Below are 20,881 nucleotides of genomic sequence, written 5' to 3'. Positions count from 1 at the left end.
AGTATTGGTAAGCTAGAGTCCAGTCTAACGGTTCTAGACAATTTTGGACAATCAAACCGATAATTTCTACCTAGAAAATTGTGGTGCCGTCCAATGCAAGGGATAGAGATATATACATATATACTACCCAGTCTTTCCCCGTGCCATGTAGTGCCATTCCGTGCTATGCAAGTGAATTGAGGTGACAAAAAAGCTTTTCCAAATATCCGATAGCCAGTATCCAAACGACTCATTCTCCTTGCTTCGGCTCGACACTCAACTTCACCACACGTGGCATGATGTCCAGCCACGCGCCTTTCGATTATTGTCATTCGATTGTTCATTCACCATCGCTCTCCTCTTCCGCGGTATTTTCATGGAAGTATTTCCCTTCTGTCGTCTCATTGATGATACCGGCCCGAATCGTCCAATCACCAAACCTTTCCCCCGGGTTCCTTTCCTTCGCGTACCTGGCCAACAAGCCCTTCATGATCTCCAAGATCTCCTCTTCCTTAATACTGCTCCTGTACAACTTATTCAGGCGCTGTCCATGATATCCGCCCCCAAGATACATATTATACGCACCATAGGCTTTCCCAACAAATGCGGCTTCTGCGACCCATGGCCGCGCGCATCCGTTCGGACACCCCGTCATGCGCATCACGATACTGTCTTGCGCCAGACCGTTCTGTTCCAGGCAACCTTCGAGCTTGGTGATGAGTTCGGGCAAGTAACGTTCCGATTCGGCCATGGCGAGGCCGCAGGTGGGGAATGCAACGCATGCGGAAGACGACAGGCGCAGGCCCAAGAATTGTGTGTTGTCCAGCTTGTATTTCTTCATGAGCCCGACGAGAGCCGGTTTGGCCTCGTCGGCCACGTTGGACATGATGAGATGTTGGTTGCCGGTGAGGCGGAACTCGCCTTTGTGGATCTTGGCGAGTTCCCTTAGGCCGCTGCGCATGGGGAAGTCGGCGGTGTCTTCAACGCGGCCGTTCTCGATGAAGAAGGTGAAGTGATTGAGGCCTCTTTCGTCCCTTTGCCAGCCGAAGGTGTCGATGTTGGAGTCGAATTTGAATGGGCGAGGGGTTTCGAATTTGATTCCCAGTGGCGTCAGGAGGTCTTGGACTTTGGCTCGGAAGACTTCGTTGCCCATGTCGTCCATGGTGTATTTCAGTCGGGCATGCTTGCGGTTCTTTCGATCACCGTGATCACGTTGGACGAGCATGATTTTCTCGCAGACGAGATGTGCTTTGTCGGCCGGGACATAGCCCATCATGTACCCGGTTCGCGGATAGGTCTTTTTGTTGTTGTGTGTGACGCCCATACCACCGCCGGCAAGGATGTTGAAACCTTCCAGGCGAGCGTGGTCCTTGGATCGAATTGCAATAAGACCGATGTCGTGAGCGTAAACGTCCGTATCGTTGTGGGGAGGAATGGCGATGGAGATCTTGAATTTTCGCGGGAGATAGGCTGGCCCGTACAAGGGTTCATGATCTTGAACGGCGTCTCCCGCAACCTGAACCTTCTCGCCGGTGGTGTCGTCCTTGAGCCAAATTTCATGATATGCAGTCGTGGACGGTAGAAGGTGATCAGAGATTTTCTTCGAAACCGCATGGACTTCCTGGTGATATTCAGACATGGTGGGCAAGCTCGAGCACATGACGTTTCTGTTGACGTCGCCACAGGCTGCAATGGTGGTCATAAGAGCTTGGTTGATGGCGCGCATGGCCGGTTTCAATTTCGATTTGATCACGCCGTGAAATTGGAATGTTTGTCTGGTCGTCAATTTCATCGTCTCATTCCCATGTGCCGATGCAATCGCATCCATGTGAAGCCATTGAGACGGAGTAGCAACCCCCCCAGGAAGTCGACATCGGATCATGAACGAATAAGCTGGTTCGAGACCTCGAGCCTTGCGTTCGTCGCGCAAATCACGATCATCTTGCATATATGTACCGTGGAATTTGGTCAGTTGTTGATCTGACGCAGAAATGGCACCGGTCGAAGTATCGGCCAGGCCCTCGGCAATAGTGCCTCTGAGATAGTTGGATGCCATCTTGATATCTTCATTGGTCAATGGTGGGGGTTCTTCGGGCAAGCCTTCAACGTTGGCGACGTTCAATGCCTGCCAAAGTCGTGGCTCCCATTCTTGATATCCCGTTTGATAGGTATCCGGATCCTGATCATCACCCAAACCAATGGGAGTCAATAGTCGGCCTCCTAAGAATTGAATTCGTGCATCAAGATCTTTACCAGGCTTGTTGTAGAAGATCTTATCCTCCTTTCGGGGCCAATAATGGCTGTCTCCGAGAGCAAAGACCGAATATCGAATATGGGACAAGTCCAGATCCGCGGCATCTTTGATGCCTTCCCAAAACGCACGGCCATTCTGGGGAAATTCCCCTTGTCCGGCTGTACTGGTGATCATGACGACGTTCTCTTCGCTAGGAAGGTCTTCAAGAGGATAATCGTCCATGGCCAATACCATGGTCTTCAATCCGCGCGCCTTTCCCCGATTTCCTAGTCTTTTGGCCAGACCCTCTGCATTACCGTTGTCAGATGCGAAGAGAATCGTCAATGGCGCTCCGTAAAGTCCTTCCAACATCTGTTCATACGCGTCTTTCGCTTTGCGTTTCTGCAACTTGCGGACCTCAGAACCATACGATTCTGAAAGACTGGCCGCAAATTGCGGATGCCGATTCATAACTTGGGTCAGCTGATTGTCGCGCCGTAGGAATTCTTCCAGTTCCCGCTTGATTCGTTCGGAATCGAGGGAGAAAACTGGTTCCCCTTTGTCTTCATGGGATGGATCCCATCGGTAGAGGGGCCAATAACCCGTATCAACAGCTTTCTTGGTTTCTTGCAAGACCGTCAAAGGAGAGTCAGCTTCTCTGCTATACGGAAGGTAAGCAAGGATGATTGAGGGTCCGTCGAATTTCTCGGCTTCAATCATTGCTTGAAGCACTTGGGTGTATGAACTGTAAACGGCCACCGATGCGACATATGCGTTACCGTAATTCATCGCATAAAGACCAATATCTTTCTTCCGCCTCATGGAATCGGCTAATGCTCGTTCGGAGTACGGTTCCGAATCGATGATGAGCATGTTGACATTGGCACCAGATGCGAGAACGTGATGGACACCCGAATTACCCAGGTCATACGCCCACGCGTCCGAGCCGATGAGCCACTGAGATTCTTTGAAAAACAAAGCCTTATTGTCGAGTAGTCTATTGGCCAGTCTTGAACCATCCGTGGACAAACGCGCGACCACTTCTGGGGCAAACTCATTTGCCTTTGCGGAGTTATGTGCATTCATGGCCCATCTCGATAGCCATAGCTTTGGTGATTCGGTTATGAACTCTTTGCTGCGTGCAGCTTGTTCAGCCTCCTGGACGAATTGTTGGCGCCTCTCGATCCGTGCCAAGAGAGAGCCAAAGCCGTACTCTGGTGAAGCCGCAAGAGTCGATGAAACACCAGCATTTTTCTTATCGAGTTGGTTGGCAATGTAAAGTCGGTTGCTAAACAGTTGATCGAGAATTTTGAGATAGGCATTTTCTAGTTGAGGTTGCTCAGGGGTGAAACTGTCGATGGCTGGTTCCACTTCGGTGCCGATGCTGAGATTCTGAATGGAAATCACAGCCGGTGGTGAGTGACCACGTCGTCGAGAATGTTTTCGGGGGGTAGTGGGAGGAGCAAGGTTTTGGAAAATTCCTCGTAATGCTTGAAGGGCGGTCGCTGCATCAATCTGACCGAGCCTATATTGTACCAAAGAGATGGCACTTTGACCTCCGGCTCGGGGATTCAAGCTTGACAGCAAATCGAGGAAAGAAGGGCCCCATTTGGTCGTCTTTCTCCTGATTTGTTCCAAGACCGCAATTTTTTGGATTGTTCTCGGGATGGAATCCAAAAAAACCGTCCTTCCAAGCCACGGTCGATATAACCGGGCCGTGATCAAGCCGACATTTGTGAGCTCAGCAGGCACATCGTCAGAGTCGAGGACATCAACAAAAATACCGGTCGATCCAAAAATAAAGAGAGCTGCTTCGGCATCGGGCGGACCAGAATACTCGATTGCGGAGTAACTGCGACCCGTCGCCTGTGAGATTGCCGCCCAGATATCACTGGCATAAGTCAAGATATCAGTGGCAGTCACAGGACGAGTGATGGGATTCTCGACCGAAGTGGCCAGGGAAGAAGGAGCAATGCTGTCAGAAGAACTATCACGTCTTGATGAGGGTACTGAGGAGCCGTCCGTGTTAGTGGCGCCGTTCGCCAAAGAGGTAGCTGCAACCGGGAGAAGTAGATCTGTTGTGACAGCTGGAGATGTTTGTTGCGGCACGACTGGAAGACCTAGGTCGGTAATAGTAGCGGCTCTGCCATTACTGGCGTACAGTGTCTGTTCATTCGAGCCTGAATGCGAGGCACGTAGTCCGACCCTAGTTTTGAGAAGGGTTTGCACAAGATCTCGGCTTTCTACTGGGATGGGATTGTCTTGATTCGAATTGCTTGGGTCGAAGAAGTGTATGACACCTTTGCCACTCTTGATGGCCAGAGCATGGGCAGTCAATGCAATATCCTGCGCCTCTTGGAGAGTCTCGGATTGCAAAAATATGAACCCGGATTGTCGAATGGAACTGATCTCGGAGAAATCTGGATGGGGTGTCCCCAACGCCACATGTAACACCACGGGGTATTGGGCGAGTTTATAGAGATGAGGAATGGAGGTGAGGAGGATAGAGGATGACGTAGTCACTGAAACAAACTTCCCAACCTGTAGAGGGGTGTAGGCTGATAGTAGAGGGTCGGCATGTTGACGGACGGGTACGACTTCCGGGAAAGATTCCGAGAGCAAGTTCTTCGCATCGCTGGCAGTAAATCGAGCCAGATGGTAAGAAAATTCAGACTCGTCACTTAGCGATGGTTGGACAGAAAGAATGACATCGCTGGCAAGATAGGCAATTCTCGCAACTGTACCCAAAAAATTTTATGTGAGTATATGCAATTGAGCAGGGGGTCAGTGTCGCATTTGGCAATTCACATACCAGCCTCGGCGGGGCTCGCTACCGACCCCATGTCGTTCAAGATCTTGGAGAGAGTTACAGAAAACAGCAACTTGAACGGCGAAGAACTGAAATAAAGATTGAGTCGAAAGGTTGAAGAAATAGAAATACCCCCGATTCTACCTGCATACCAACTCCGCTTTCTCTGCAGTCACTATACCCAATAATCTCGACCACTGGAAATTTTTGCTACGCCGGCAAACTGATCTCGTCATGCAGACCGGGATAATGCTGATTGGGTGCCTCTCGATTGCGACATCTTTGAGGCGTCGGTAGTCGGTGGGAGAAAACCACAGCAAACCGGCAGTCGGGTAGCCCTGCTTACATAAAACGCAAATGGGCCATGAGGGTAGGCCCAGCACGTCATCAAACCATGCGATTGTCTGCTCTGGAGAGATTCCATATGGATGAGGAGAGTGACAAGACTAGCCAGATTCAATCCTTCAGCGGCTTGCGCCCGTAAACGACATAACTGCGTGATGGTCAGTGCGGATTCCTCTCCTTGCCCGAGTCGCCACTCACTATCGAACATATTGATGCCAATTCCGATTCTTGACATCTCGTCGAAAGTCCACCATTGCCAGTTCTGTTTCTTCCCGGGTCCAACCGAAGCTGTGTGAGAAGACACGCAGTCCAAAAGCCGTGGCTCCCGCGACCAAGTTTGTCATCTCCAACGCTCCAATCTTCTTCATACGTTTATCCTTCGGCCACGGTGATGTTGGGATCTTGAATATGTGTTCGACAACGTCGACGTATCCTGCATTGCGTAGATATTCGGCAAATCGAAGACAACAATCCAAAGGTGCTTGTAATCCATAAGATGCTTCGATGAATTTGTCGCAGATGTACTTGAACATTGAGTGGTCGGGCATTGATCCGTCATCACACATGGCAGCTGGATACACCGAGGCCAACTCACACCATCCACCTGGTCGTGTGTGTTCAAATGCCTGTCGCATCAGTTTTGGCCAGTCTCGAACCACATACAACGGGTCGCGTAAATGAATAAAATCAAAACTGTCTTTTCGGTAGGTCCAGGTGTCTTCAATGTCATCAATCTCAAATGAACAATTTGGCGCCACCCATTTTGGCTGGATCGGTGCAATATCAACTCCAAGGACCTGTGCAGATGGATATAAGTCGGCCACGTCAAGCGCCCAGATTCCAGTGCCCGTGGCAAGATCGAGAATTCGTTGCGGTTGATTGCCGATGGGAGCAAGGAAGTGCTTGTCGCCGATGAGCATTTCATATTTGCGGTGTTGAAGATCCATACGGTCCATTTCTGCTTCGTCAACTGGCATCCCATAGCTGTGTTGACCGTATTGTGGATACAACCGTTCATTCTCCAGAATCCCTCTGGATATTTCGGAAGCGATTGAAGTGACATAACTGGTGCTTGTGCTTTCGGCGTACGCCTCATCCGTGATGTCCAAGTCTGGTAGTATCATGGGCACTTCCTGTGTAATTGTTCCAGATTGATTGTCCGCGACATCTTGAGGGGCCTGCTCCGAAGTTGTGGCGGTGGAGCAACGGGAAGTAAAAGGCTGCGCACTTTCCTTGGGAGACTGAGACATTTTCACTGCTCGAGGATATGTTTAGGAGTGAATCGAGGTGCCCAAGCACCAGACGACAGTATTCAAGCTTTCGGCATTCGAGCGCAGTGCAAGTTGCGCTATTCTCAAAACCTAGTTCAAGCCGTGAAACCAAAGGAGGACTGGCCTTTTCAATTGGCCGAATGTCTAGTATACAACCAAGGTAGTATTCATGCTGAAAAATGTGGTGATATCGCGGTACGCAGGCTTTGAAGAAATGCAGAAGAAGGCGTGCTGAGGAGAGAAAGAATCGATTTGAGCAGCTAAGAGGAGGTGCCAGCGGAATGGCAGGAGGATGAACGGTATGGATCATTAGTAGCACAAAGTCTTTTTTAGCAGCCAGACAAGCCTGGGAAGGTTGAATTCAGCGAGGTATAGAGGGCGATGATCGAAGCAGCGCAAATCAAGGGCGATAGAGGGTGCATCATGGCGTGTACACATGACTTGGCCATTGAAGATGTTCAAGCTGTGAGAGCATTGTCATACGAACGAGATGAAGTCGACAAGGATTTTGATGGGCCAGAGCTAAAGGTAGCCGGTCGAGGAGGGAAGGGATGCGACAGGTTGCCGAGATCAATTGCCAATAGGATATTAGTTGTCTGTACAATATGCAGGAAGCAGGAAACGGAAGACAAAGAGGTCAGAACTTGGGCCACGTCACATCCACTGCCACATCAAACCGACGGTTTAGGTACCTAATGCGGGCATGCTCTCGGGCGTCGCAGAAGGGACTTTTTACAGTAGTGGGTTGAGGACATTAGGGGCCTTTGATTTGATCGGAAAATGCCTGCCACGTGGAAAAAGTCTAATTGCAGGCTAATACACCGGCTCGGATAGAGGCACTTGATCCCTTTAGGAGCCTGATTGCACACTCGGTCACTCTCTGCAAGTCCCCACCTATCAAAGACACCTGGACACCTGTTACTGTATCATACGGGCTTACGACAAGCCCTACCGGCTGGCTTGTATATGTGCACTTCCACCTGGTCCCCCTCTCCATCAAGGATGTCAACATCAATCACGTCGCCTAATTCGCTTATTCTCGGTAACGTTGCAACGTTGAATCAGCTGTCAGGTTGCAAGACCATGCGTTGCACCATTTGCTTCCCTTTTCTACCTCATTCCTCTGCTCTTACTGGATAACCATACTTTGCTGCCCTCGGCTATTCTTACCCCCTACCGAGAACGAAAGCCTGTGATCGTCTTTCTTCAACAAGGATCATGCATGATAAGAGTGACACAGCCTGGCCAAGACGAAAACATACCGTGTACTTGTGATCCTGCTCGATGCGGGAGAAAAATAGTTGTCAAGAAAGAAAACAGGAGGAAGAGTCTAGTCTGCTCACGCTGCAAAGGTAGTGATCACGACCGACAGGAAGAGGGGACAATAACTTGCTCTTTACTTGGGGACTCGAGTCGTCGAGATTTTAAGATTCCGGTACTACGAAAGTTTCTTGCGGTGTGCGAAAAGGCTGAGACGTGGGTTCTGAACGTTGAGATGTAGTGTAACTTGGGCGTCCTCCGTTTATGCTCATAGCTAGCAAGGGGTAATACGTATGATTCTAGGGATGGGCCGTGAGTCGAGCGAGCACCGAAGTTTCCCATATAGGTGTGGTCAATAGCGAACCAGTCGTAGTCAAGGGCGGCACGTACCCAGGTACCTAGGTTGAATGATTGCATGATATTAGTACTCATGGATCAGTTGGCCTGATCGAGTCGCGCAGGATCAAATGAGATCCAAATTATCCTACCAACCTGGAATCATCTCTGGCCTCCGGTTAATCATCACGCTACAAGACCTGATATCGGAAAGGAAAGCGGTTTTGGGTGGGAGATTTTGTGACCGCAAAACGGGACCTTATCGAGAACCTTGGCGTCATTCTGCAAATCAAAGTAATTTTCAACGCACTGCTCCTTTCCTTTGGGATCCTGCTTTCGTTACCAAATCATCAAACTGAGGACTTGAGGCCGTTATCTCGTATGCACTTCTTTCCCTGCTTGATACATGTCTCAAATAAATTCCTCTCTCCACAATAAAATTCCCTGCTGATTTCGAAATTTCAGATTGAACTATGGCGGCCGCCGACGACGACCCCGTCGTTGCCTCCTACGATGTTTACATGACAAATCCTCTCGCCTCAAAGGCCCCAGACTCCTCCTCGAAACTTTTTGTTCTCCAATATCCCTCTCACCGACCATACTCTAAACCGTACAATGCCGCCAGATCACAGACACCAACCACTCTTCGTTTGAAGCCAAATGCAGGATTTCTAGAAATCGAGATTCCTATGCTAACGTATGAAAATTACAATGAAATTGCTGGTGAAAGATACGGAAAAACAATGTCTGAGAGCCGCACCATACAAGCCGGCAGTTCCCACGGATTGGCTGGAGGCTTTGCTGCTGGCTTTGGACATCCAAGATTGAGGGATGTGCCGACCTACGGCAATCATACTACACCTTCCTTGGGCACCCAGATACTGGGTGGGAAGATCGTGAGCCCGACACCTCGGGATCCGGTCTATCTTGTGGGATGTTTCCGCCAAAACCAGCTTCATCTCTCGCATGTAGATGCAGTGGTACAGATGCGCCCTCAATTACATCACATTGATGCCGAGGATGAGCTCAATCAGAAAAGATTTCAGTCAAGCGGTAATGCTGCTTTTGGGAGACAGAAACCTGGGCTTGAAACTCCTGCTCCAAAGATCGAATCTAAAGCAATCGAGATCAAAATTCGAGACAGCAAAGAAGATTCCAAAGACCGCAGTCTCAACGAAAATGCAAGGCTTTTGCGAGACATACAGGTAGATGAGTGGCAACGGCATGAATGGGTGGACGAAGATGAACCAGAATCTGAAAATGCTTTCGCCACACACATGTATCTCTCTGCCGATAATCTCGATCCGATTGTCAAATTACAGAGCTCCATTAGCAATGGTGACTGGCTAGATAAGATGAGTGCTCCGAGAGAAGGGGGCAAAAAAGGTTTACTGGCAAAGTTACGCGGTCGAGAACGAGAGCGAGCACGGAGAAAGAAGGCGGAGGAAGAGAAGCGCCAACGCCAAAAGGAAGCCACCGGGACCGCCAGGAACACTCACGGGACAATTTTGGACATGAGTTCGGACAGTGATCTGAGCAGCCCAGATGCTTCAAATAGCGATTTTGATGATGATGAGGTACCTGGTTCTCGGGGAGTCGACAAGGTCGTGATTAAAGAAGAACCGGGGGGTCCCTCGATGTTATCAAATGCCCCTGGTCGATCGGCCTCCGCTTCCAACTCAGCGAACGTTCCAAAGAAGAGAGGGCGACCGAGGAAACTCCTACCCGCTGATTCAAGGGCTACCGATGGCTGAAATCGAAAGCAGAAGATTGCTGGTATCCGGCCATCCAAATTCTGCCCTTACAGCGTCGAAGATTTGTTGTGCGTATGCCGCGATTTGCGGGAACAATACCACTACCGACATGGGATCGCTCATCCCCTGCACCCACGAGCTGTCATGGGGAGTCAACACCGTGCCAAGACACAAAAGGCGAGTCAGCCAGCAAGGTAAAATTGCCCAATTTGGTGCCGTTAGCGCCCAGAAAGTAAACAAGAACGAAGGCGAAATGTCCTGTGGAAGAGGAATTAAGGAGAGGAAGCCATATCCATCACCATTTCAGCGACTGCTGACCTCAGCCGCTTGAGGGCAATGCTCCATAAACGGGCTTCTGATGCTGGCAATAAGGTCTACAAGCTCCTTGTTTGTCCAGCCTTCATGATCATTTGGAAAACCTTTAGATCCTCCTTCGCGTCTTTCGCCGTTGTTTTGACTTCTTTTCCGTGTACCACCATCTCATACAACTCCTTCATCTCGAGAGTATATGGATCCTCGTACGTCCTTCGCACTGTGGTCTCCTTGTAAACTCCGTCGATATTCTCACGGACAAGCATCGTTACTGGTAGGCCCTTGACATAGGGAGTGTCATAGACGACGCGGACGGATTTCGTCATACTATACACCTCAATGTGGGCATCGAAACGCGGGACATGGTCAATGCCTGACTCGTACGTCACAGAGAACGTTGGGTATTGAAGCATCGCGCTTTGTAAAAGTCAGTCTTGAGAATATCCTGCTCCAGTGATTCACGCGTACCTCCAAAAAGGAGATCCCAACGAGGCACCAATTACACCTTGGGGCATTCCTAGTGCTTCTCGCATTGTCGACAAATCATGAGACCCCAGCCCACCTAGTAATCGCCACATGCGTGCTGATTCTGGTGAGACTGGTACTCCACATTCGACCGATAAGGCTTGATTCAAAATATCCGACTCCTTAGCTCTCCTGTCCTCCGTGGCCTCGGGGTTGATGTCAGTGAACACTTTCGGGAATGTTCCTGATTGCGATACAAAATGACTGTTCGGACCAATTATATCTGTTCAAAAGAAGTCCGGCGTCAGTGTTGGCGTCAAATATCTGGTGAGGGGGATGGTGATACCTCGTACACGGGCATAGAGAATCTTATCCATTCCGCCAATTTCCCTAAGGGTGTCCAAGAGAGCCGCAGCATACCGTCGCATGTACCCTACCATAACTTTACCTTTGGATCTTTCCTCTGCAGCGATAATGGCGTCAGCATCCCTCTCACACAATGCCATTGGCTTCTCAATGAAGACATGTTTATCATGTTTCAACCCTTCGATGACATGAACGGCGTGATACTCGTCGGAGCTGGCGATAAATACCAGGTCAACATTCGGCGAGGCACACAGTTCAGCAGGCATTTGGGTCGTCTGAGGTACATGGTTGATGATCTTTTGCGCATTGTAAGCGAGGGACGCCGGTGATACATCACACAAGTAGGTGACGGCGAAGAAGTCTGAGAGGAAACCCAGCGTGGGGATATGCGCGACCTGAGTGATCTGGCCACATCCTATGATGCCGACCTTGACGATTTTATTGTTCACCATGTTTGGAATGCACAATTCCCTGGAGGGATTGAGAGTGGTATGTGTTGAACGAACCAATAGGAATACCGGATCAAGAGCTTCTCACGTGATTAGTTTGGCGTCCAATCGGGAAGCTCCTGGATTGGCCAGTCACCACGCTCCTGAAAATCAGTCGATTTTAGAAATCTTTCTCTTCATCATTGATCCTGTACCACCACTCCCTTTAATCCCTTCCATTTTATCTTGTTCTGCTGCGGGGGCGTTTGTGCTGATAGATGGCTATCAGACATTCATCATTGCAGCTTGCATAGTTTATTTGGTCCCCCGCCCTGTTGGTTTTTTTTTTTTTTCCCCTGCGCAATGCTCACGCGAGCTGCCCGTCGGAGGCATGCGCTGCATTATTTCCAACAGGCAGCGGAAAAGATTCAATTACCATGGCTGTGTCCTGTTCTCGCGCATCCCAGCACCTCGCACCACCAATATAGATCGATAACGTCCCGCCCATCCATCTCCCACTCCAGAACGTTGCCTGCACCCGTCACCCAATCGAGACATCTCGCCTCTCCGGCAGCTGTTCCTGAAAGCTTCGACCGCAGCGATGACTATATTCCTTTCGTCTATGGTCATCAGGAATATACGGTCACCCCCCACCCACATCGAAATCTCACTGGAGATCTCTCTCCCTTCGACCTTTCACAAATTCTGATGCTCGACAGCGCCGCAGATCTCCTCCAAGACTATGGCGATAATACTCGGATTCCGGGTACAAATACACGAAGAAATATAGACGAGATTGAAGCAACGTTGGATGCTTGCTTACACGTGCATCGATGGGATCGAGCGTTCACACTTCTATCACATCTCGGCCTCCTATACCAAAACAATCCGGCTAAGCTACGGAACTCGTACAATAGAGTTCTTGCTGCCATGGTTGATGATCTTATTTGGACCCGAAATCCCCAAAATGAAGCGCGAGTCAATGATTGGATCGAAGTGCATATGAGAAAGGCTGGCCTAGAACCGGATGCCCATACCTTCGCATTAAAAATAAAAGCGGCGCTAGAGTCATTGGTCGGGAAAAAGCAGGCTCGGACAGTGCGACGCTACTGGGAGATGACAAAAAGATATGAGCTCGAGAGCAAGGTCTTGAGCTTACGAGATATTCTGGATGATCGTGATCTTGGAAAACTCTCCCAAATTTGTCCTGTTGAAGTGAAAGGCCTTGAATCCGATGGATTTCTTTCGACTCTCGCAGATGACGCTTCTGGAGAAACAAGGTCCGAGCCCGAGGAGCATGTTCACGTCCGAGAGACCGAACAAAAAGGCCTCGGCTTGTCTGCCCTCAGACAATCTCTGTCCATATTCTCCGGGCAATCGACTTCGCAGCTTCACGCGGATCCGCTGGGAGACCCTAACGTACCGAGACAGCATCAATTGGAAAGAGACGCAATCAATTCTGCGGTAGAACGATGGAAAACTGAATATCACAAGCGAGCCAAAGCGGGAATCACACCTGATCTAGCCCATGGAAAAATCGGTGCTTTGCTTTGGCAGTGGCATGAGATTCTGGCTGAGAAGATCGCAAACGAGGTAAAGCTGGCGAAAGAGGAGGACGGTACTTCTGGGAAGAAATCGGTTCATCAAAAATTACGAGCCGAGTGTTCACCGTTTCTTGAGCTTCTCCCCCCTGAAAAAATGGCCGCTGTCACTTCAATCGCCATGATGCAAATTATGAGCAAGGTTGGAGCGTCCAAGCAGGTCAAGCTGGTTCGATTGGTCACCGATCTTGGCCAAGCGATCGAAACCGAATATGACTCAGTTGAGCTAGCCCGGAAGAGATCTGCTATGCTAAAAAAGAAAGGAAAAAAGGATGGGACAGTCCCAGGTACTGCAGGCGAATGGGACAGCTCCTTGGATACGAACGTGCATAGACGATCAACACACCATTCCGCCTCCCCATTCATGTACAAGAGAAATTGGTCCAAAGCTATCCACGCCAAACTTGGCGCCATTCTGGCTGAACTCATGTTCGACACAGCCAAGATCATGATAGCGAGGGAGGACAAATCTACTGGAAAGACACTCTCCATCGCCCAGCCGATATTTCTCCATTCGACTAGCTACCAGAACGGTCGGAAGATAGGCATGGTCTCACTACATGAAGATTTTGTTGGCATCCTAGTTTCTGAGCCGGCCCAACATCTCATTGCAAAGCAACTACCTATGATCTGCCCGCCAAGGCCATGGAAAGGCTTTTACGACGGCGGGTTTTTGGAATCTACACAACCATTTTTACGCGTCAAACATAACGAGACTGCCCAGAAGGATTATGGGATAGCTGCCGCTGACCGAGGTGACCTCGATCAACTTTTTGCGGGTGTCGACATTCTCGGCCGAACCGGATGGCGAATCAACAAGGATGTTTTCAAAGTCATGCTTGAGGCCTGGAATAGTGGAGAAGAAATCGCCAATCTACCGCCTCTGAACAAAACTTTCCCCGAGATCGAGCGACCTGGTGAAAATGCCACACCACGAGAACGCTGGAACTGGTTCATAAAAGTTCGTACTATGGAGAACGAAAGAAGTGGCATCCATTCCAACCGGTGTTTCCAGAATTTTCAAATGGAGATCGCAAAGGCATACCTGGATGAGACATTCTACCTGCCCCACAATGTTGATTTCCGTGGGCGAGCCTATCCCATTCCACCATATCTCAATCAAATGGGTGCCGACAATGCTCGAGGGCTTCTCCTGTTTGACAAGGGCCGTGAACTTGGCACTGATGGTCTTCGTTGGTTGAAAATCCATTTCGCCAATGTTTACGGCTACGACAAGGCGAGCTTATCTGATCGTGCTCAATTTCCAATGGATCACATTGACGATGTCTACGATTCTGTCAGAAACCCGTTGACTGGTAGACGGTGGTGGCTGACTGCTGAGGATCCTTGGCAGTGTCTAGCAACTTGCTTCGAACTCACCAATGCACTCGACTCCCCAGACCCGACAAAATTTGTGTCCAGACTCCCTATTCACCAAGATGGCTCTTGCAATGGTTTACAACACTATGCAGCCCTGGGGGGGGATATTGCTGGCGCCAAACAAGTCAATTTGGAACCAGGTGACAAGCCTGCAGATGTTTATACGGGAGTCTGTGAGCTCGTCAAAGCGGAAATCAAGGAAGATGCGGCCAAAGGTGATCCTTTGGCAAAGATGCTAGATGGCAAGTTGACCAGAAAGGTTGTCAAACAGACAGTCATGACCAATGTCTATGGTGTCACATTCCTCGGTGCCATTAGGCAAGTTCGAAAGCAAGTGGAGGTTTTGATCCCCGAGGTGGAAAAAGCCCAACTGTCGGGTAAGGCATCAACGTACATTGCAAGAAAAATCTTCAAAGGACTCGGTGCGTTGTTTACTGGTGCACATGAAATTCAATACTGGCTTGGCGATTGTGCAAATCGTATCAGCTCATCGATATCTCCCGCTCAGCAAGAGAAAATTTACGAAAAGGCTTATGGTGGCGAGCCCACGATGACGGAACGCCCAGGGCGTAAAAAGGGCAAAAGCCAGGAAATGCTTGAATCTGGCATATTTCGTTCGACGATTATCTGGACGACGCCTCTCAAGCTGCCAGTTGTTCAGCCATATCGCATCAACAAAGGTTTGAAAATCCAGACAAATCTACAGAACATTACCTTGGCTCAGCCCAGCGTGGCGGATTCCGTCAACAGACGGAAGCAATTGCAAGCCTTCCCGCCGAATTTCATCCATTCGCTTGACGCCACACATATGATTCTTTCGGCCTTGAAAGCTAACGAGTTTGGCCTAACCTTTTCGGCGGTTCATGACAGCTTTTGGACTCATGCCGCTGATGTCAATGTTCTCAATGCGCTTTTGCGAGATGCCTTCATCCGTATGCATAGCGAGGACATTATTGGGCGACTTGCCGCCGAGTTCAAAATGCGATACGAAGGCCACTATTACCTGGCTCATGTTAACAAGACCAATGCTCTGGGCAAGGCAATTCTTGCATATCGTAGGCAGCTGGTGGCAGAAGGCATTTTGAAACCAAGTAAAGGCTCGAGAGCTATTCCAGAACGAAGACATATTGAGTTGTTACGAGAGATTCGAAAGAAGAAGTTGATGGAGAGTGAGGATCCTAAAGAGAAGGAGGAGGGTGAGAAGATGGAGACGGCTGCCAGCATATTCGAAAAGTATGGAGAGAAATATCTGTTTCATCGAGATTCTTTAGGGGAAACAGCGATTGGAGTCGTACCTGAACATGGAACAGGTGACACTGTGGAAGAGGCCATCAATGCTGCCGAGGGGTCTGAGAATCTGGATCCCCTCGGAGATTTGGTGACAAATGAGGAAGAGGATCTAGCAGTCGAGGATTCAAACAGGGCCAAGGTCGACGTCCCAGCCGCATCTGCTTCTTCAGGTGCAGATCACGTCACTGTCAACGCATTTGGTCAAAAGATCCGCAAGAAGAAGAAACCCCAAAAGAGCGCCAATAATCAAACATGGCTCTGGCTGCCCTTGACGTTCAGGCCTGTACCAAAGAAGGGTGATTTTGATGTTACACGATTAAGGGACAGCACCTACTTCTTTTCATGATTTGTGTTATTTATTCGGAGGTGTGGAATGATGATAGGATGGAATTCGAGTCATGCTTTGATGCACAGTGCAAGCTCGGAGTTAGGAGGGTTTTCGAGTGAGTAAAGGAAAAGAGTGTAAAAAGACGCGGATCTTGTTTATATCATGTGCAACATATACTGGAAAGGAGAATTTGGGTAATTGCTCATCCGCTCAGATGTAGTTATAAGACTGAGGTGGAATTTGGATTCCCAATAACTATGATGTGCTCTGCCTCAAGCTAGTACTTGACCAGATACTCGGAATGCTGGAATATGCATCTAATATCGTACCAGAGACGTGGCGCTACAATTTATCGGACAAGACTATGAACCCACGCTGAGAGCTGTGAACGGCAAGGCTGCGCCACGAGTTGTAAGGCCACCAGGCGACGAGGCTGAGACGACTTCATTTCCTCGCCCCCTTGTCAGCTTGCCCGTCTGGAATATTTGCAATGCGCCGCGGATCCATCTGATCGAGCTCTCGATGCCTAAGATTACTCCATTTCGAATCGCAGTCTTCCTAATCACTTCTTATTTGTTTCTCGTGCTACTATGGGTGGCTCTACCTTCGCCGCCTGTTGCCTGGAAAGATAACCCTTCTGCGTATCTTTGGGATGGAGGGACGGTGACACGAGTCTACGAGTAAGATAGAGCTGCTCCGCTTCTCTCTTGTGGGCTATTCTGTGTCTCTGACCTATTATACGCAGCATTGACGATTTCTTCCCATATTACGACCAACTCTCCTCCGTTCAAGAGGCCAGATACACTGGACGCAACTCGTTCGCAATCGATTACAGATACTTCTCCGACAGTAGCGTGGTGGCCATTGGTGATGACTCCCTCGGTACATTCTTTTTTAACCTGACGAACATTCTGTCCCTTTCCCCTTCCTTACCGCCGATTTTTCCTATTCCGACAACGCTCCCTGTCAAGACTGGTGACCAAGATGGGATCAATCCGCCATGGTTCACTCGGGCCGACGCTACACTGCTGTTCTGGGAAATCCATCGTGATATCTCCAGGATTCCGCTCCGAATAAGCCTTTCCGACAATAATACGGTACAAATTTGGCCAGATTCACGTCTTTTGGTATGACAACTGGATCATACCCTTGTGCGTTGCTAGGCACTTACATTTCTTGTAGGACGGAGATGTCCATGAGAACGAGGACGAGGACGACTCAACACTTGCAGAAACCTGTCTTTCGCCTCTTATCACCTTCAGCCTTTCCACAGACATCTCAAATCCAAGCCCAATGCCTGCCTTCCGGGTAGAATTTCCCATGCACAAATTCAACTCCTCGCCATCACGCAGTCTTGCCTTTCGCCGCGCCATCTCCGCCTTAATGGTACCCGTGGGCCTCTTCATAAACAACTACATCCTCCCGGTCATCACCCCGCCGATCATGATCATCGTTGCTACTACTGTTACTCTCATTTACGTCGTTGCACTGTATGTGCTTCTTGTCCTTACATGTTGGTCTTCTGACCGTTTCCCTCCGTTCTGGCCTTGGACGAGAAGATTCTGGCTGACACGCGGATTGACATCATATCTGGGACCGAAATTGATATCGTCAACCGACTCAGAAGATGGCATGTCACTCTCTAGATCGGACCGGGGTGGCGGAAGCAAGGAAATGAGCAGTGACGAAGCCCGTCCTAGCCCCAAGCCCTTGCAAAGTTTCTGGGGCTTTTTTACTAGCAGTTCCCCGCTGGATGATCTTTTCGCTACATACGAAGTGACCAGGCCTTTTATTCAGCCGATAAGTCTGAGGTTCAAACGAAATTGGCCACAGGACGAAGAAGGACAAGGTGATATAGTCTCCCCAGCGGAAGCTAAGCCTGACGCGGGGTTTTCAAATGCCCGTCATATCGATGACTCTGGATAGAAATGAATTTTTCAGACAAAACAACCCCGATACCAAAGGGAGACGGTTTCCATCAGACACACCTCGGGCACTAAAAGACGACGTCGGCGTGTCGGCGGGTCAACTATACCATCATGGCAGTTGCTCAAGACAACTGACGAAAGGAGAGAAAGAGAGGCGCCTCTGTGACGTGGCCTCCATCAGTGATAGTGTTTGAGCCAGAAGATGCCATGTTTTGAATGGTCTGAAGAAAATGTATCGGGGACAGGTTTGTTCTCACTACATCTAGTCTCATCCAGCCTGAGACATGAAGAATGGACTCTTTCCACATCTCATCTCGTGAATCTTTCCCTCATTTCCTACATGTCCCCTTCACTCCATTATCCTTTTTCTCTCTCCACTCGTCTTTACGTCGCCACAGCCTTAATTTCCTTTTCCCCCTTTTTTTAGAACCCTAAAACCATCCCCATCATTAACGTCTCACACTCTGCCCCATCCTCCACGAATCCCTCGCGCTGAGGCAGCACCAACAACGCATTCGCCGCCGCAACACTACCTACCCTGCTACTCCTCTGCATTCCCGTGCTCCTCGCCACGAGACGTCCGTCTTTCGGATCCACACCCACAACGACACGATGATACTCGACGCGAGCCTTATCACAGCGCACGCGGCCCGAGACCTTTACCCTGACTCTCTGCAGACCTTTCCCCTCGAGACCAACCATCTTCTGCACGCACGGCAACACGAACAAGTTCGCCGTGACGAGCGCACTGGCCGGATTGCCTGGGAGTCCGAAGAGCAGTCTAGTGTCTCGCACGCCAGATTCGGAGGCCTTGAACGGCACGGTGGCGAACGTCGTCGGTTTCCCTGGCTTCATAGACACACGACCGAAATGAACTTCACCGCCCAGCGCTCTTTCGACAGTGGGTTTTAGCAGATCCAATTCTCCCATACTCACGCCACCCGTCGTGATGACGATATCGAGCGCGTGCGCGCGGAACGCAGCGCGGAGTTTTCCTTCAAGCTCACCCGTGGGCGTGTCACGAGCAACATGTAAATCGACGACTTCCTCGCATAGTCTCCATCCACGCAGCACCGAGAGTAAGCTCGGCCGGTTCGAGTCGCGAATCATACCTCCCGTCAGCGGACCGGGGATAGAAATGTCGTTGATTTCGTCGCCTGTCGACATGACGCCGACGCGTGGTTTGCGGTATACAGGAACACGCTGAATACCCGCGGCCGCGAGCACGCCGATCTCGCCTCCCAATGCACTGATTTGCGTGCCTTTGGTCAAGATGGTTTCGTGAAGCTGGACATCGCTGCCTGGTTCGCGGATGTTTTCGCCCACGGTGAGCTCGTCGGTCAGGATTTCCACGCTGGCTTCTTCACTTTTATCCTCTGTCAGTGTGGAAATGACGGTGTCTTCAACCATTACGACGGCGTTGGCGTTTTGGGGCAGTGGTGCGCCTGTGGTGATGCGTGCGATTTCGCCTGGTTTCAAGGGCGGAGGGAGAGATGCGGCTTGGGCATGGGAGACAGAGGCGACAGGAAAGATTCCTTTGATTGATTTTCCCTTTTCCATTTCTGCTTTGTCTGGGACGATCACGGCATATCCGTCGACGATACTGGCGCGGTATGCGGGGACTGCTTCGGCTGCTTTGATGTCTTCGGCGATCACGTAGCCGATTAGGTCGGGGGAGGTGTCTCGCAGTTCTGGGATGGGGGCAGGGGAATTTTCGAGGATCTTAGCGACGGCATCTGCGACGCTGAGCATTGGGTAGGGAGACGAGCGAGCACGAGCCGTGGCGCCGAGGCGGGGGTCGTTGGATTGTGGTCGTACAGACGGGTCAGTATGTGCTTTGGGGATTCTATGGCCACCGCCTCCGTGGTTGTGATCGTGATCATGATCGTGGCGATGAGGGTGGTGATGTGAGCGGTCACGGACTGTTGTGGTAGTAGAAGAGCCATTTGAGGCAGAGGAAACGCCAGCGTCCTTTTCTAACTTCCGGACTCCGCCGGAATGAGCAGCTCTCGAATCCTCGCCAGCAGCTTGCATGCAAGCGTGGGGTAACAATTTCAGCACAGCTTGAAGATTCTCCCTAGCACCTTTCGGCGAGCCCGGCAAGGTGATGATGATCGATTTGTTCCGCACACCTGCCACGGGTCTAGCCATCATAGCGAACGGAGTGACTTGGAACGAAGCCGTAAGCATACCGTGCACAATGCCTGGTGCATGGCGATGGATCAGCGGCGCAATTGCTTCGGGCGTGAAATCTCGACGGGCAAAGCCTGTTCCTCCTGTCGTGACGACGAGGTTCACGATGCCAGAGCTGCTGGTTTCATTGTCTGTCCAGGAACGTACGACACGTTGGATCTCGACGATGTCATCCTTGACGATTTCAACAATGGGTTCAGCCCATTTCCCCGCTCCGTCTTCGAAGAATGTCTCTTTGAGAACGGGGAAAGCCTTGTCAGTGGATGGGTCGGCTGCTGCTGTGTCGGAAACAATGAGGATGGCGGCGCGGAGAAGGGCCGGAGAGCTCATGCTTTTTTCCTTCCGCTCCCAATAACTAGCTATTCGGTCAGGGAGCTTCGCTTCCGGTCGGACGACGAGAAGAAAGTTGGTCCTCTATTGAAGGTCTATGTCGTTGAAGTGTATTAGTCATCCGTCATTCGGGGAAATGTTTATCCGAGAATCAATTGGTCCCCTCCTTTCTTTATATCCACCTCATCTCTCTCATACGCGGACTGGTATCGTCTGGAAACATTCGAAATGAGCTAGTAAGTCCATTGCTAATCGCGTCTAAGACCATGCTCT

At 50.2% G+C, this 20,881-nt stretch overlaps 7 protein-coding genes across 7 annotated transcripts; 3 read left to right on the top strand and 4 right to left on the bottom strand.

Annotated features, from left to right (window-relative positions):
- Positions 1-319: 319 nt before the first annotated feature.
- Z518_03049 (sulfite reductase (NADPH) hemoprotein, beta-component) lies at positions 320-5,055 on the bottom strand (the record flags this gene model as incomplete). Its single annotated transcript, XM_013420075.1, has 2 exons — positions 320-4,950; positions 5,025-5,055. 2 exons carry the CDS (start codon positions 5,053-5,055, stop codon positions 320-322), a joined length of 4,662 nt encoding a protein of 1,553 aa, XP_013275529.1.
- Positions 5,056-5,563: 508 nt separating this feature from the next.
- Positions 5,564-6,616, bottom strand: Z518_03048 (uncharacterized protein; the record flags this gene model as incomplete). Its single annotated transcript, XM_013420074.1, has 1 exon — positions 5,564-6,616. One exon carries the CDS (start codon positions 6,614-6,616, stop codon positions 5,564-5,566), a length of 1,053 nt encoding a protein of 350 aa, XP_013275528.1.
- A 2,090-nt stretch (positions 6,617-8,706) lies between these two features.
- Positions 8,707-9,987, top strand: Z518_03047 (uncharacterized protein; the record flags this gene model as incomplete). Its single annotated transcript, XM_013420073.1, has 1 exon — positions 8,707-9,987. One exon carries the CDS (start codon positions 8,707-8,709, stop codon positions 9,985-9,987), a length of 1,281 nt encoding a protein of 426 aa, XP_013275527.1.
- Positions 9,988-10,361: 374 nt separating this feature from the next.
- Positions 10,362-11,582, bottom strand: Z518_03046 (uncharacterized protein; the record flags this gene model as incomplete). The annotated part of the gene is made up of 3 exons (XM_013420072.1): positions 10,362-10,716; positions 10,768-11,047; positions 11,111-11,582. 3 exons carry the CDS (start codon positions 11,580-11,582, stop codon positions 10,362-10,364), a joined length of 1,107 nt encoding a protein of 368 aa, XP_013275526.1.
- Positions 11,583-11,921: 339 nt separating this feature from the next.
- Z518_03045 (uncharacterized protein) lies at positions 11,922-16,175 on the top strand (the record flags this gene model as incomplete). Its single annotated transcript, XM_013420071.1, has 1 exon — positions 11,922-16,175. The coding sequence occupies one exon, from the start codon at positions 11,922-11,924 to the stop codon at positions 16,173-16,175; it is 4,254 nt and encodes a 1,417-aa protein (XP_013275525.1).
- Positions 16,176-16,679: 504 nt separating this feature from the next.
- On the top strand, positions 16,680-18,083 carry Z518_03044 (uncharacterized protein; the record flags this gene model as incomplete). The annotated part of the gene is made up of 3 exons (XM_013420070.1): positions 16,680-16,837; positions 16,903-17,284; positions 17,340-18,083. 3 exons carry the CDS (start codon positions 16,680-16,682, stop codon positions 18,081-18,083), a joined length of 1,284 nt encoding a protein of 427 aa, XP_013275524.1.
- A 425-nt stretch (positions 18,084-18,508) lies between these two features.
- Z518_03043 (uncharacterized protein) lies at positions 18,509-20,608 on the bottom strand (the record flags this gene model as incomplete). The annotated part of the gene is made up of 1 exon (XM_013420069.1): positions 18,509-20,608. The coding sequence occupies one exon, from the start codon at positions 20,606-20,608 to the stop codon at positions 18,509-18,511; it is 2,100 nt and encodes a 699-aa protein (XP_013275523.1).
- Between the last annotated feature and the right edge of the window lie 273 nt (positions 20,609-20,881).

The sequence above is a fragment of the Rhinocladiella mackenziei genome (assembly GCF_000835555.1).
Source record: "Rhinocladiella mackenziei CBS 650.93 unplaced genomic scaffold supercont1.2, whole genome shotgun sequence".
Classification (NCBI taxonomy): Eukaryota; Fungi; Ascomycota; class Eurotiomycetes; order Chaetothyriales; family Herpotrichiellaceae; genus Rhinocladiella; species Rhinocladiella mackenziei.
The sequence above is the reverse complement of the archived record's forward strand: the minus strand, read 5'-3'. Positions and strand labels throughout refer to the sequence as shown.